The sequence below is a fragment of the Anguilla rostrata genome, chromosome 8, assembly GCF_018555375.3.
Source record: "Anguilla rostrata isolate EN2019 chromosome 8, ASM1855537v3, whole genome shotgun sequence".
Taxonomy (NCBI): Eukaryota; Metazoa; Chordata; class Actinopteri; order Anguilliformes; family Anguillidae; genus Anguilla; species Anguilla rostrata.
Window position 1 is genome coordinate 28037869 of NC_057940.1, and position 17292 is coordinate 28055160.

Here is a 17292-nt window from a genome sequence, read left to right on the forward strand (position 1 = left end):
TGCCATTGTTTTATGATAAAATGGCACTTAATCTGTAGAATAGGCTAACAACAACTGGAGCAAATCAAACATTGATTAATAAATGAATTACCTGCTTAATGTGTAAACTTAAAAGTATTAACAGAACTAGCTTTATGTCACAATAGTCTATTTAACACAATAAAGACATGTAAAGCCCAGATATATTGCTTGTAATTGCATGCTTGTAGGCTATGCTAAATGTACTGTAAATTGTGTATAGTTTTTCTTTGGAAAATGACCTTATTGGTTATGTTTACGACAAGTTGAGAAACAGAATCCTAGCAGCAGGTTCTCTGTATGTTTTAATCTACAGGTCCCACGTTTGAGCGTTTGCATCGTCATCTCCTCTTTTCTCGGCGCTATCCTTTCAGCACTACGCGCACACGTGACCGAACGAATTTGGCTCGCCCAGTTCTTGTAATCGCGCACATATCTTAACTTTTTTTCGTCAGTGAGCATGATTCAACGTAGCATATTATTTCCTGGCGACATATATGGTTCAATGAAGCTACAGGCATACAGTCATCTAGCAGCTTTGGCAACGTACAATTATATTTGCAATATCAAATAACGTTTGCAGTTGCTCTCATCAGCCTTTTAATATGCCTTCTATACCGTGTCGAATGATTAACAAAACAAAACAAACAATCCCGATGATAATTATATGGGAAGTAATTAGGGCTTGAGTTTGGGATAAAAATATTTTAGAACTGCACGCGAGAGTTTTTGGCGAAGGACACAAGAGGTTCCGTGGAATAGCCTACTTTACATGTCGGTTCTGCGCCCCATACTCAGTCTTTTCTCTTTGCTAAAATAGATCTTCGAATACTGAAGCCAAGGCACAGTTTCCATAACAACGATGTTATAATGGCCATACAATAGCCCCACCCTCCCCCTCTCTCGACTACCACCTTCCCCCTACAGGGGACTATGGATCGGGATGCCTGCATGTGCGCACGTGCGAACTTGGTGACATGAGGCCAAATGAAAGCAGTGAAAGTTTTACACTATAGGTGCTGCATCAAACACAACATTTCTTGCACCTCTCTTTTTATACTGGATGAAATTTCACATCATAGTCTGTCATTTCTGCTGGAACAAAACACATGACCAAGCACACTAAGATTAATTTAGAAAACAACACCTCTGGCATTGAACAGCTGAAGTAAGCAACTGTTGTGGGAGCACTCATGAGTAATTAAAATGTTAATTGCTGCTTGGGAACTCCGTCAAAAGAATTGACCTCCTCTTTTCTTCCTGACAATAAATTTATTTACTGATACATGTACACCTGGATAAATAAAATATGTAATTAAACACAAATTACTGTATTCAGTCACATTATTTTGTGCATTCAAATATGGATCTCAAAACCACTTATTGCATATTCATAAACCCAGTATAGTCCACGTGCACCCTTTCTCCTCATAAGGGGCTCGTTATTTTGCTACTTTTTATCATACATCTAAAACCAAATATTATTTTAAAATAAAAAAGAAAGCTGACCAAAATGAGAATTCCTGATCTCTAACCGCAGTACTCTATTTGGAGTGGACACCGCCCCTAGACCCCCACCCATGCCCACAGTACCTCAGAACACCTGCTGTCAGCCAATTGTAGGGCGGCAGGGCCCTGGCTCCTCCCAGTGCAGCTTGTCATGTTACCATGGGTTACAGAGTGGTGACTGTGCTGGCTGCCTCAGGGAGAAATTCACCCCCGCACAAGGCGAGGCACAGCAACAAAATGATAGTAAAGGATGCTGCTAAAATAATGTATTTGTTTACCTTTACTGCTACAAGTAAGTGTTACGCTAATAGACAAACAATTACATTTTAACTGAACAATGTATAATTTCCTTATGACAAATAAACACGTAGAAAACAGTTATTTTCTATGTGTCTCCCCCCCAGATATACAAAACTAAATTAAGCATGCTGTTTTATGGAAGATAAAACAGCATGCTTGCTTGTGTTGTAGTTAAATGTGGCCATTCCCCTTTACCAGAATTTTTAGGCATAAAAAACAAATATGGGTTGACGTCCAGAAAATCACCTGAGACATTAAAGCAAGCACTGTGATGCACTGTGATGGAATAGTGAAAAACTATTCATTTACGGAAATGAAGGCATAAAAGGAGGGCAAGCATCACCATGATCACCACTGTACTCCAGGCATATTGAGCCTGAGCTGTATTAGCTTTACATTGCTCCTACTTGTGTCTTGCTCACTGGATTACAGTATGACTCACATCTTACCCTTCCTTCCCTAATCGCATCAAGACCCCATTAGCCGATCAGTGCGGGATTCTTGGACAGAGGTGATTTGATTACCCAGTACTCACCATACGATCCGTTAATATAGACTGCAGCGGTGATGTCAGCCACCCAGCTCCAACAAACTCAATGCGTTTTGGAGAAAGACTTCAAGAAAGAGGAAAGGCTTTGATGTAGACAGGTTTTCTCTGAATATTGGTGAGGGGATAGTTTTGAAATATTTCCCCTCTCAGTTTATCCAATTGATGTTCCTCAAAAGCATTTCCACTGTTTTTATTCCCTATATTCCAGTGTCAGAGGGTAAAAACTGATTTTTCATGTACACTACAAGTATGTGGACACCTGAACAGCACACCCATATGGGCTCGTGGAACATTTAAAAAACCATGGACATTAATATGAAGTTGGTCTCCCCTTTGGCACGCGAACAGGGGTGGAGCCCAAACCATTAAAAGCCCTAGACCATAATTTCTCCTCCACCAAACTTTACAGTTGGCACTATGCATTTTTCCAAAGCCAGATTCATTTGACGGACTGCCAGATAGTGATTCATCACTCCAGAGAACGCCTTGCCACTGCTCCTGAGTCCAATGGCAGTGTGCTTTACATCACTCCAGCCAACGCTTGACATTGCACATGGTGATCTCAGGCTTGTGTGAAGCTGCTTGGCCATGGAAACACATTTCATGAAGCTCCCAACGAACAGTTCTTGTTCTGGTGTTGGTTCCAGAAGCAGTCTGGAACTCGATAGTGACTGTTGCAACCAAGGACAGATTCTGTGAGTTTGTGTGGCCTACCGCTTGTAGCTGAGCTTGTGATGCTTTTACGTTTCTACTTTACAATAATAGCACTTAAGAATTGATCGGGGCGGCTCTGGCAGGGCAGAAATTTGACAAACTGACTTGCTGGAAAGGTGAGCTGAGTCACTGAGCTCTTCAGTACAACCCATTCTTACTACCAATGCTTGTCTATGGAGATTGCATGGCTGTATGCTTAATTTTATTCACCTGTCAGCAATGGCTGTGGCTGAACTAGCTAAGCCTACTAATTAGAAGGGGGTGTCGACGTACTTTGGTCATGTAGTGTACATCATTCTCTGGTTCACCACAAAGGAGCTGACCCCTCCCCCACACCATTTCCGACAAGGAGATTCACCCAATTGTTTGAACCACAGCATACATCCATCCACCTTCAGTTCATCTGTAGCTTGTATACAATTGTGCTTATCACTGCCAATCAATTCATGTCAGTGCGTGACACAGCAGATTGTGGAGTATTTGATATAGCATGCTGGCACTCCTTAGTTTGTAGTCAAAGCTGAACCTGTGCACATAACTACATAGACTACAATGCATCAGTATTGATTGTCATGCTCTGCCTCATCTACGTCTGACCTGTGCTACAACAGTTACAGAGACAGAGGAACACTGGAAAATGTGCACACACTCGCACATCCTCCCACACACACACACGCACACACACACACACAATCCCTATTGACTATCACATTATTTAATGTGTGGCAACACAGTGATAAATCATCAGAGATTTAAAATCATGTCCACACCCAGCTCCACATGAATTCACACCCACAGACTATCACTCAAAAATAAGTGCTTACCCATCTCCATTAATTTTTCTGCCCAATATGAGACGCCACCCTGCAGCCTTCAGATTCACCACAAGAAGGCAGTATAGCACAGATAATTCACTCTCCAGCAAAGTCAGGCATTTTGCAGCAGACCTTACAATTCCTTCTTGCACAGGCATGGATTAGCATGCTTTGTAAAGTAATGAATTAACTGAGGCTTTTAAATCACAATCTATAAGAGAGACTACTGGAGATTGTAGCGTTGAGATCCTACAGTGTGCAATCACAGCATTGAGTCAGAAAAAACTGCAACCTCATAATAGCATTTGTAATCAATACCATACTTAGATTTCCTCCCATCTTGTATCAGGAGGAAACATGATATCACCTTACCATAAAGCATGGAATAAGCGTGTAATAAAGGAAAGAAAAATGCGCTGAAAGTAAAGAGATGCAGATGATATTCAATTACCAAGGTTCTTGGGACCTGGAGAGACAGATGCAGAGGAGCCAGGTTTTCACCACTGATCCAGTCAGCAAGATCCCTGCACTTGTGGGTTAATGTGCACATTACCACCCCAACACCTATAATTATCTGCAAGAGGTAACCCGACATCCTGAATAATGAATAATTATTCCAAAGAATTAGTACAATTTCTGGCAGGTTAATTACTGGAGATAAATATGTGTCACTTGAGCACTAATGCAAGAACATTTATATGGGTCTTTGAATAATCTCTGCATCAGCAAATTGCAATAGATAACTCACATGTACACCCGCTCATACATGCATTTTCTCTCTCTCTCAGACACACACAAACTCCATAAAAATGCAAGCATTCATATAGAGACTATTTTTAATGGCACAAAATGAGAAGTGCTACTTTTACACGCTGGATGGTTCATTACAGATTTTTACAAAAGGACAGCCATAGACAGAGAAAAGGGTATACTTTGGCTCAGTCAATTCATCGCCTTTGCAGAGAATTTCACCGCACAGCTTTCTTTTAAAAAAAGAAAGAAAAAACTAAAGAACTAGCATCAAAACCGGTAAGAGATAAACTTTGTACTGTAAATCCTGCTGTATTGAGTAGAAGTGCCCGAAGCTAGACGAGATCTCTGAAGAGATCTGAAATTTCCCCAGTGAGACAGAGGGGAGATTCATAGTCCTGTACACACAGGGAGGCCCATTCATTGAGATTCATTCACCGAGCCAGAATTCAAACAATCTCTCTTTACACAGTTCCCAGTACCAGAACCCTCCTGCAGCCTCAACAGGTGTACTCAGTGACCAGAGACACCTGGTCCCCGGACATGGTTTAGGGACAAGATGTGCTCCTGGCGGTGACAGACTGCTGACACAGAATGCCCTGCAAAACATACTTCACGTATAAATAGAAAGATCAGACCGCATTTTGTTTTGTCGCCTGTACGCTTTTGATTATACGTATCTGTAGCATCTGAAGGCTGACTGGTAAGAATGCAGAGCATTTCCTCGTTGAGGTATGAGGTGTGCTATCAATGCAAATCCAAATTACTCGATTGCATTGATGTTGAATGCACCAGAACTTGTGTCATTAGGTAAAACAAGTCTGTACATTACAAAAAACCCCCACTGTCGTTTGGAAAAAAAAAAATGCTAAAGCAATCAAAGAAAATAAAAGATATTCGGAATGATCAAATTAAGGCAATTTGCCAAGCTGAATAAAACTCAAGGGAGTCCGTTGTTACTGTTGGCTCAGCTTTGGAACAAAAACAAAATGTAATTTGATAAGCAGTGGTACTCTGAAAAAAAGGGAAAAAAAAACACTGTTGAGCTCACGCACTCAAACAAATAAACTGAGCTGTGGCAGAAGACTGAATGGACCTGCCAGAGAGAACACAAACACCCAGAACACACTGACCTTCACACACTTGGCCACAGTTTGAAGTGCACGGTGATCATCTGCCCCAATCTTTGCTCGCCATGGTGAAGAAAAAGACTTATGCACTATGCTTGCAGGCCACATGAACACGAGGGGCAAGACCTCAAAAAAAACATATCTAATGCCATTAAGGTGCCTTTTCTGCAAAAGCACCCCCCCCTTCCCCCCTTCCCAATCCAATTATAACTACTCGTTTTATCAAAAAGCTGAATTGGATACATGCCAAGACTTCTTACAAAACAGATGCCCCCCCCACCCCACCCCACCCCAACCCCAGCCATGCAATCCCCTACAGGGTCCATGCATAAAAACAGGGTGGAAGCATGGGTAACATTCTGAAATCGACACAAGCGCCACTTAACCACCACCCCCCCCCCCCTCCCTTCCCCCATTTATTTCACCCACCCAACCCACAGCCCCCATCCAAATGCATGCATTCACTTTGACAATAGGCTCACTGCTGCCACAAACAGCAACTCTATACACACTGTTCCTGCATGCACACATCCTCCGATTCCCCTCCCAGGGTACATTCTTCTTCACAAAATAAGCCACAACAGAGCCACTTTGTCCAGTAGAACATTAGGTTAGATAGGAAACATAAACATGAAATATATTTGTGTCTGTCTGTGTGTGTGTCTGTCTACTTCCCCGCTTCTCAAAGCTTTGTCCCTGGTAACATACAGTACCTCTGAAAAATCAACATAAAGACAAACGAATGGACGTGATGCTGAACAAAAGACAAAGAACAAAGCAAAGATGTGTCCTTCACAACCGTGGTGTTGCTTTTGAGAAATTTAATTTGCTTTTTTCAATTGGAGAGAAACAAAACAAAGGACAAAGCTTATGCACTGACATTACGGTTACCATTATCATCCAAAAGAAACATTTGCATGTGCTTTGCTTCACATGGGCCCTGCCCTCAGTACAAATCAGTATCGCATCTTTTCTTGTCCTTTCCAGTAAGCATGGTGATGATTAAAAAAAAAACAAAACCAACAGAAAACCAACAACAAAAAAATAATAAAACAATATTTTTAAAACATTTTTTTAAATCTCCCTAGAAGCCAGGGATTGACTAGTTTATTCTGCTGTTAGCTACACCTCCGTCTCCGTCTGTGCGTTCAGTTATATTTTTTATAAGTCCTTCTGATCCTCAGGAACATCTCTGTGGCATGTGCGAAATGAGAGCCAGAATCCTGTAAAACAAAGCTCGAGGCACAAACAACTGTGGGGATGATGAAATGGCTGCTTGATAAGAGTTGTGAAAAATTTTCTCTAGAAGGAAACCAAGTTTGGTGGAGAGTTCACAGTTCTCAGTCAGCTGGCATGCTAAGTGAGGGTTGGTATGTTCTTGTTTACTCCTATGGCACCAACACAGTGGTAAACCAGGAATTATTTTGTGCCTTAGTACCTTGGTGTACCTGGCCACCACACAGAAGCAGCAAACTAGAAAATATACGTCTTAAAAAATAATTGGCCTTATATAACAAAAGATTATACAAATTAGCATTATTGTCATGGCAAATAAGTGGGCATTAAACAAAAAGGTTGTATCATACATATCTAATCCCCAGCTCACTTTGGCTGATTCACACTTTTTGTCTGGATTCAAAACCTACATAAGGTTGTAGGTTTTGGTAAATTAAAAGGATTTAGGGGCGCTCAAGGTCAGCAGCAACAAAAGTACCAACCAAAAGTAAAACCAAAAGAACAACCAAAAACCTTTGGCACTGTTATGGACGCGACCATGCATGCTTAATCTAAAACTGTGATATGTACCAACTTATCGTTCCAGAACAGAGTGCAGAAGCCAGTTACCCAGAAGGCAAGACTGATCACTCACAGAGAGGTGGGGATCTCCCAAAAGCAGGAACTCATAAAGGTGGAGAAAAGCCATTCAGCAGGGTGGTTGAGCAAGGATAAGCACCAAACATAGTACACATCACAATAAATGGGGCTGTTCTAATCTGAGAAAGACCACTGAGACACTTGCTATGCTTAAATACATATTCATGTGCTTTGAAGCATGAATCTCCAAGAGAACCAACACTAAATCAAAGAACAAAGCAGTCTGAATCAATTAATTCAGAAATCCAGTAAATGACATGAAAGTCTAGGCATCACAAATGGTGCAGACTGCAGCATACAGGGTTAGGAATCAGACCTGGGTCAAATACATATTTGTTTTGGATTCAAATACTTTTCTGTGCTCTATTGATCTTGCCTAGTGTAATTGAGCCTGCCAATATGACCAGAAGGCGGGTCTTGCACTTTTTGAGAGTATTCCATTGGTTCCAATACAACAGAGAAGATCAGTAAAGCGTGGAAAAGTATTTGAATCCAAAACAAATATGTACTTGACCCATGCCTGTTAGGATCATTCAGTCGCGGGTTCTGCCCCTTCCTTTCCGTAATAGCTCACCTCGCACTTCAACACAGATCCCACTGGCTGCTGCTGACCAGCTTTCCCCGCCACTCCACCCAAACTACACCCGGAACATCACAGCATCCATCCGCTGACCTTAATTAAGGGCCAGTTCCCTCGGTGACACCACCTATGCTTTATTCCTGTTCATAGTCAGGAGGCGGTTACAGGAAGCAAGGCTTTATCCACTTCCTGTGGGGAACAGTCTTCGCTTCTTGGCTGTCAATTACAGCATGTCACAGAATAGAAGATTTGTTGAGGTAATAAATCAGGCTAGGAAGCATCATTACAATAATGTGAATGACAATTATGTAATAATTACTGTAATAATCATAATCATTTAACAGCTTGCTCATGTTTAGCAGGGGATTTTACCCATAATAGGTCTGTTTATGTAATGGAGTCTGTTTATTGGTTTATAGACAACTCCAGCTTCCAGTCTCAGCACAACACCATTGGGCTGCCTACCACCCTCAAAATAATGTGAACACATCAATTAAATGTACTTATCCACAATATTGCCACATGACTAAGTTGATGCACCCTCCCCGCCCCACACACACACACACACATACACACATTTGATAAGCTGAGTAGAGCTGAGGTGTTAGTATCCTTCAAAGACCCATGATGAAATTCCTTAAATGGTAAAGAAAATGACGAATCTAGTAAACTTCAGTTCAGAAAATGGTTCTGCTTCAGATGTAGCTCTTCTACACACAGCCCCATGCCTTCATACAATATGCCTGTCTTACCTTTGTTCCTATAGAAACCCTAGAAAATGACTAACATCTTATCCCACAACTCAAACTCCAACCTTCCATCCCCCCCCCCACTGCAGACACCCTGAATTGACCCTACGAGTCTACTACTTCCTGGTACAGCCTGTTCCTGATAAACGACGTGACTCCTGTTATGGTGCTGGCAGGAACGGTGTGGCAGTTGGAAGGGGATACTCTCCTGTCCAGTTTCAGAGTAGCAGTGACAAGGTTCTCCTGACGGAGGTGCTTCATTAATAAAACTACAGCTGAAGACCAGCCCGTGATCACAACGAAACCAAGCGAAAGCAAAAAACGTAACATCTCATTGACGGGCACGCAAACCCAAGATGTGTGAACGAATGAGAGGATCAGGGAAAGAGAGGAAGAAAGGGGGATGAAAAAGGAGGTGCGGGTGGAGGACTGGTGGCTCTGTCCCCACCCCAGCTTCTTTCCTTGGTGCGTTTCCCCCAAACTTGATGCAGAAGGATGGGGAAAGACTGATCAGGCTTTGAAAAGAGAACGAGCTTTTAAGAAACGAGAAGGAGAAGAGAGGAAGACTGAAGGTGCAAAGAGAGAAAAACATAAAGGAGGGGAGGGGGAGAAGGAGAGACAGCATTCATCATACAAATGGTGACGTCTCAACACGACTCGATCGATCCCAGGCACTTTGTCATTCGCGATTAGAAAGAACTGGTGGAGGGTGTGGTCAGTCTTTTCCCAATATAGACCCTGAAAAGAGAGGAAAATTACAGTAAGGGAAAAATACATTGAATACTGCATACAATATTTTTAAACCCTGAATTATACAGGATGTGTGTGTTTAGTTATCACAATGTGTACGTGTTGGATGTGGTTATGTAGTTGGGTAGACTATTTTGACCGTTGTCCGTAAAACATGTTATTTAATAAGGAAATTCTAATAGATCAGGCAGAGATGATGTGATTATGTTCAGGCTGAATGGGTGTAAAAGGGTGTTTATCTGTTGTGTGCGGGACTAAGGCCTTGGACAGCAGGTGTTGCATGTCTGTATGAAAGCAGCTGCAGTGAGAGCCAGACAGGGCGGGGTTCTCCACAGAGACTCGGCTCTGAGGCTCTCAGATGCCCTCTGCTGACCTACACCTGAACTACAGACCCACGTGTTTGTGTACACGCTGTAGGGCAAGAACAGCATTGTAAATCCTAACCTGTGAGCGTGCGTGTCGGTGTTCTTGCATAGCTGCTTGTGTGTAAGAGGGAGAGTGTGTATGAGCATGTGTGAGTGTGTGTGACTATGGATATGTGTTTGTCCTTGCATAGCTGCCTCTGTGTGTGTGTGTGTGTGTGTGTGTGTGTGCATGTGTGTCCTTTCATAGCTGCCTGCCTATGTGTGTGTGTGTGAGCGAGTATGGGTATGTGTTTGTCCTTGCACAGCTGCCTGTGTGTGTGTGTGTGTGTGTGTGTGTGTGAGCGAGTATGGGTATGTGTTTGTCCTTGCACAGCAGCCTGTGTGTGTGTGCATGTGTGTGAGTGAGCGTGCTATTCTTCCGGGGCTCTCACCCCAGTCCGAGCGCTAGGATGTGAGACAGGAGCAGGGAGGGGATAAACACTTTGAGGAATTCGGCGGAGAACACGCCCCCTTTCTTCATGGCACCCGTCTTCCTCATGCTGAGCGTCACCGAGCGCCGGGGGTGCCGGAAGTGGAACTCCCTGATGACCCAAAAATCGTCAGTCCCAAAAAAGACCGAAAATATGCTTCCTGGATATATTCTCTAGAATCCAAAAGGCACACAAAACTATTTTTTCCTAACTAAACTTGTAATATAATGTGACACAACAAGAACAAAACTAAAGCAGCGAGGTTTGACCTTTCAGCACGACCCGCCAAAGGCAGTTTATAAACTTGAGACATGCATGTATTCTGGAAGTGTACTCCCCTCCTCCCCCACTCCATGACGCCCCTTCCAGAAAGGACTTGTGGGTTGGCGAGGCACCAGGACTCACTTGGGGGGAATGTTCTCCGGTCGGCTGGACCAGTCAGCCACCCAGTCTGTGCCCTTGCTCATGAGGATGTCCTCATCGCGCTCCTTCTCCGGGCCCTCCTCTTCCGACTGCGCGCGGGGGAGGGAAAAGCGCGTTCAGGTGAACAGAAACACGGTTACTTTGGAAGGCGGAGGCTGCTAGTGGTGCGACGGTGTACCTGACTCTCTCTCCTGCTGGGCATCTCCACGTCGAAGGTGATCTGACCCTCGTCCTGGTCGGGACTGTGAGGTCTGGGAGGACTGCAGAAATGGCGTGTGGAAATACAGAAAGAGGAACATCACTCAAGTGCTGGGACTCCAAAAACAAGCAAGTATTCACTTAAAGTGCACATAATAACAGTAAGAAAGCATTTTATATGAAACTTTTCATCAACAATTTCAAAGTGTTTTAAAGACAAGTATACACTATAATGGAATGTACCTCCGAACCTCCCCCTCACTACCCATCTTCCACCGTGGCCTGAAGACTCATCTCTTCAGACTATACCTAGACTAACCACCACCACGCTGTATATTTCACTCTAAATCCCCCCCCCCCCCCTTTTTCATGACACTTGTTGCATGTTGCCCCATCCCAGCACTTTTTGGTAATTTGTATTTGTCCTAATACTGTAGCTTATTCTTCTGCCTAGTTGGCTTTGCAGAGGTTAGGTCTGAATAGTGTTCACTGTGTGAACTAAACTGAAATAGCTGTACAAAATAAGTATTGTATCTTACTGAACCCTGTGTTTAGTAGTTGTCTATGACCATGAAATGCACTTTTGTACGTCGCTTTGGATAAAAGCGTCTGCCAAATAAATGTAATGTAATGTAATATAAAATAACCACACAGTAATTTTTAATTCTGAGGTGCTGAAAGAAAGAAGAAAACAGACACTCATATGATGAAGACAAAATAGGTAGATATATCTAAGCCCCAAAAACTATGGTGGTTTAAACATATTCTGTGGTCAAACCCCTTGGGATTCAGGTAAGCAAGATAAAGCAATGAAATGCACACTGAGAGTGGTCACTTATGTTTTTGACTCACTGTGGTGTGGGAAAGCTCAGTGACCAGGTGCCATCTGAAAATGAACCATTTTGTGAACAGCACCCAACACTATTTTCTCCTTTTTAAGAAAAATGTTAAAATTCCATTTGCCAGAAACCATGGCAACCAAAACTTGCGTGACTACTGTAAGATGATGCAGTGTAGAGATATCAGACAGTCCAGGCTAATGCAGTTTGATCCAACTAATGCACCTCCTACTGACTGTGAGATTTAAGTTGATGCCATATGCCTCCATTTAATTGGGAGCTTGTCTTACCTACAAAATAAACCATTGAATGAGAATCAATACACATATCTTTTAAAGTGTTGATACTCATATACTGTCTTTCAAATAAAAAGCCACACCCAATTTTAAGCACTCCATTAAATTCTTATTCTATGTAAACATGATTAACAGTCTTAGAAGGATCATGTTATTGATTTGTGATGATGGTGCTATTAGAATAATCCAATATACAGTCGCATGCCCACATTCAAATTATATTCACAAAATTGTTTTTTTTTTCTTCAATAAATGTGTGATTTAGTCCTGGCTGATATCTTATCAGTCTGCCTTATGTTGCAAGTATGTGGATCTAGGTCATATCTGACTTCACTGCTGCAGATGCACTGGGTTGGGTCAATAAACACAGTGACGTCCTCAACCCGACCAGCACTTTCATAAATAAGGCTTCACGCCAAGAAACCAGGATGAGGGGGTGGTCTGTCGTTAGAGCCCCTTTATTTATGGAAAGTTTCTAAATGGAGGCCAGATAGTAAAAAGCTAGTGCAAATGAAGGACAAAAAAATGTGACGGTTTCAAGACTGATAAGCCTTAGTTTTGCTTTCTAACACAATTACTGATAACAGGTAATAAACAGCAACCAGCAGTTCCACCCAAAAATCACCATTGTGAGTATGCCCCTCAGTACTTTTCCCCTCTTTTCTCCCATCTCTCTCCCCCTCTCTCTCATGTCTCCCTCCCTCGCACGTCCCGTGCGGCCCCCGTCTCTGACCTGTCGCAGGAGGAGCTGCTCTGGCTGGACTCGTGCTGGGCGTCCAGCAGGATCTTCTCCATGTCCCCGTTATGGATGGAGGACGAGGAGGGCACGTGCTCCAGGCCGCCCGTCACGGCGTCCTCCTCCTCCTCCTCCGGCACGGCGGCCAGAGCGGGCGGGGCCTGTCCCTCGCCCTCGTTCCCGTTGCTGGGGCCGGAGGGGGGCGCGCCGGCGAGCGCCGCTGGCAGGGAGGGGGGCCCCGTGTTGCCGTTCATTTCCAGTTCCACCCAGGAGCCTGCGGAACGCGAGCAGAGGAACGGCCCAAACGCAAACGGTGAGTCGCGCCAGATTTACTGGATGCTGAGGTGTCCCTTGGCTGACTCCCCAAAAATACATTTACTTTCAATCAATTCTCACCTCCTTACACCTGGACCAAAATTAACACCAACAGACAGATAGATTAATAGATAGATAAATGGATAAATGCATAGACAGATAGAGAGAGGGGGACGGAAATAGCTTTACTCCAGGAAACAGGGTTTTATGTGGGCTGTGCCTGTACTGAAAGCACCATAAAGCTCAGATTTACGGCCTGTGTTTGTGTTCAGCCTGACTCTAATAGCACATTTGTGTTGGCAGACACAGGAAGAGCCTATCAGATGTGATGCAGCATACTCTACCGCAGGGCTTTTTTAAAAATGTGCATGGCAGAAAGGTGGCTGGACCGCCTGCCACTCTAATTTTGAAGACTAGCCAATTGGCCTACATTTTGCTTCTTAGTGGGTCCACATTTCCCACAGAGAAAGCCACCCTAGCTTTGTCAGGCCATCCTTCAGATAACAAAATTTAAAAATATTGAACATTTTAATGTAATCTCAGTGTTACATAGGCCTACTTCAACTGTTAAGCATTGGTCTGTACGTTACATATCTTCAGTTGTCCTTAATATTTAAGAAGTGTTTTCCACAAAATAAACACTCTAATGTTCCCTAAGAAAAAAAGATTCTGGTTTTGGTCTGAAGTGTTAATTGTTAGGGAAAGGCAACCAATCAGAAAAAGGGAAGGAGGGAGTCAGGCCTAAAGCCTATTGTAATTCATATTGGAGAAAACAGTTCAATAATGTAATATGAATAAAATTAAAATGACACAGCAACAAGAGAAAACAAAGGTAGGATACCTTTAGTGATACAAAATGGCAGCACATTTCTGAGTAAGTAAACGTCACACAGGGCCTGAACCTGGTACATGAGTGTCTGAATGGTTTCACTGGCCAAGCATGAATCCACAGCCCTGTTTTAATGTCCAGCCTTAGCCAGCAGATTAGCCAGTGGCTGCTGCATCACCCCCACCCTGCTTTTCAGCAGACGCTCTGCGACAGCGACAGCGCCCTTTGTCTTTGCTCGTCATAAAAGAGTTGCCATGACACCGCTTGAGCTGAGCATTCCGCAAGCTTTTCATGGAGGGGGCAATGGTTGTCAGCAGCAGGGTGAAAACCTCAGATAGCCTAATGGCCACAGAAGAGATTTCTAGAAATGTGCACATATGCAGTTTGGATGGCCAATGTCCAAAATGTAGGATATATCCATACAGTAAACAAGAAGCTGCTTTTCAATGTCTTTGTGTAAAGGAAGAAACGTAGCATCAAAAGTAAATTTAAGCTAGCCCACGCTCAATAAGCTTCTTTGAGGGTTACTGTTTATCAGTATTAAATGAAACAGACTAGTTGAATGTGTTACTAATGTAGTACAACAATTCTCACAGCGGTGGCTGTCTAGAAGTACATAGCCTAAAACAAATGGATGAGTGTAAGAGGTTTCTATCACATCATCATGAAAAAACAATTTAATGTATAATCCATGCAGTCACAATGGTAAAAACTACACCCACTGCACAAAATGTTATGAAACGTGTAAATTCCTTAGGAAAGGCAACAAACTGGGACCTAAGTGGGAGCTTTATCACAATATTGACCTAAGTGGGAGCTTTTTCCACAACATTTCCCATTACAAGCCTACATGATGCAGCAGGCTCGAACTGGAACTAGGCTAATCCCACTGAGCAAGCAAAATGAAATAAACTTCTCTAAGGAGTCCTCACTAGTAAGACTAAACAAAACAGACCTTTGATTCCCAGTCCGCATCATTGAATGGAATAAAAACATGGAGAATTGCTTTATCCAATACAATTCTGCCGTTAGCCATGAAAATCACATGGCGGCTGCATAAACTTCATTCTGTCATCAGGCTGAAAGCATCATCTCAGTCACACACATCATTAAAAAAAGAAACTGCACCTCTCAGCACTCTCAGACTGCCCCTTAGACTTACAGCACAGACAAACCACTGGATGTAGTAGTTTTGGTTCAAGTTTGGATTAGAAGCTTGGTCCTATATCTGACTTCAGTATGAAGACACCTTAGGAATTGTTTCATAACACAGGCCAGCATGTTTCTGGGTATCTAGTCTACTGGCCAAGAAGACCAAAGGGGGAAAAAACAGGCAAAGAACATTCTGTTCAGAAGTAGTTAAGGGTCAAATGCAGCAAATTCACTCATGGTCACTATTTCCTAAACACAGTCTACGATTACTTCACACAAAAAGAAACTATCACCATATATATTCCATTACTCAGCAATCCTGAGCAAGAATTATTTTCCTTACGTAATAGTCATGGAGGATTAATCCCAGCCTGTCAGACCTACAGTCGGGTGACTGTTTAGTATCCTTCCCAGCCCCAATTTCCACATGTTCTGCATTTGCCTGTGTCACTGCTAAATATGCAGTGGGCATTGTGTCATGTGAAACAGAGGCTCCTTGCTTACCACTTCTAGGACAGCTGGTTGGGAGTGCAGCCTGACCTAGTTGTTGTTGACCCTATGTAGTTCCGAGCTCACACTAGTTCAACCAAATGTCCTTAGACAGACTGACCTCCCTAGAAAGACCAGGAGATAGGTGCCAATTATTACAGGCACCAGAGGGGGCTGGTGCCTTCAAATAAATGTGATGTCAGACAAACCATGCCTGACTGATCAAATGTTAGCCAAGAGCCAACAAACCAAATTTTCAGTGGTGCCTGACAACAGCCAGCACTGCCAATGCTTTTCATGGCTGGAGAACATACTCTGAAGCTCGAAAAGACAACTAGAGCTCTGATTTTATCACATGACGAATATTTTCTCAAGAGAAACGCAAATGAGCCAATTACTTGGTAAATTAAAGGATCAGCGGTCTACCTTACCCCACAATAGACACCCCCCAACACACACATTCTCTTCCAAATTTCAAGGGCCTTTGTTTGTTCACTTCTCTTTCTCCCAGACAGCTTAGCCTTCTTTGTTTAGCAAAGAAAAACAAAAACATCTGCTTAGCCACATTTGCATTTTATCGAATTATTCCGAATAACGGTCATAATAATAGCGTGTATTGCGTTAGCCAAGTTATGTAAGAAGTTGTTGAACATAAAACATGGATTCCATCATGGACTAAACAAAGGGTTAGCTAGATGGCTAACTGCAGAGTCCCCTGCACGTTTGGCAATAAGCAATTTTGTTGCTTGAATTCCATGCAGTTAGACTTAATTGCGGGAACTGATTGCGCGCATTTAAATATCACGCACATTGTAAACCGTTACCATGATAAAAAAAAGATAACATTTCGGACATGTTTGCAGACACCCCGCCCCCGCCACCATTTTTCTAGTTCCTCTTCTCGCCTTGTTTTGGCATCAACATGTTCCATGGCCCCGCCTCCCCCAATGCTGTATAAGAACACATTTTGCCGAGTTGCGGTTGGCTTTGCTTCAGTCAATCAAGAAATAATACGCGAATTAGAGAATCTATTGCACGCCCTCTTCTACGCCGAGCAAATCAATTGGTGCTCTGCTGTCATACTGTTCAAACTTTAACTACGTAACATTAAAAGGCCGCCCCAGCCCCTCCCGTCTAAAACCAGAGGAAATTCCGTCCACTGAGCCAAGCAAAACGGCATTTATTGGTTACCAATATTCGTCATTAAAAATAGCCACATATACATCTAAAATATATACGAAAGCACTTGTTCTAGCTTATTTAATACAAAAATGCCGACGTCGCTTACCGTTTAGCCCTGGTTCTTCGTTGTTGTTTTGCTGTGCAGCAGCAGCAGCGACGGACATGTTGTCAGTGAGAGTCGTTCGCGTTTACCAACGTGACGCGCACTCTCACAGATTTGGACGTGCGCGCAACCGCGTCCGCCATATATGGCCCCAC

At 43.1% G+C, this 17292-nt stretch overlaps 1 protein-coding gene across 2 annotated transcripts; it reads right to left on the reverse strand.

The window, feature by feature from the left end:
• Window positions 1-6592: 6592 nt before the first annotated feature.
• Window positions 6593-17292, reverse strand: bnip3la (BCL2 interacting protein 3 like a). Of its 2 annotated transcripts, none has more exons than XM_064347542.1 (6): window positions 17141-17292; window positions 13065-13341; window positions 11177-11258; window positions 10981-11087; window positions 10537-10686; window positions 6593-9728 (listed from the first exon to the last, which is right to left on the reverse strand). In XM_064347542.1, the coding sequence occupies exons 1-6, from the start codon at window positions 17196-17198 to the stop codon at window positions 9680-9682; spliced, it is 723 nt and encodes a 240-aa protein (XP_064203612.1). In that variant the 5' UTR covers window positions 17199-17292; the 3' UTR covers window positions 6593-9679. The 2 variants fall into 2 exon arrangements, with proteins under 2 accessions (XP_064203612.1, XP_064203613.1); XM_064347543.1 differs by lacking the exon at window positions 17141-17292 and adding an exon at window positions 16662-16722.

Bases quoted from the DNA above. Each gene is read 5' to 3' on its own strand.
- bnip3la (XM_064347542.1), bottom strand. From the start codon at position 17,198: ATGTCCGTCGCTGCTGCTGCTGCACAGCAAAACAACAACGAAGAACCA. The intron at 13,342-17,140 runs GTAAGCGACGTC...CGCGTTCCGCAG, and splicing joins CGAAGAACCAGGGCTAAACG to GCTCCTGGGTGGAACTGGAA. The intron at 9,729-10,536 runs GTGAGAGCCCCG...CTCTCTTTTCAG, and splicing joins ATCCTAGCGCTCGGACTGGG to GGTCTATATTGGGAAAAGAC.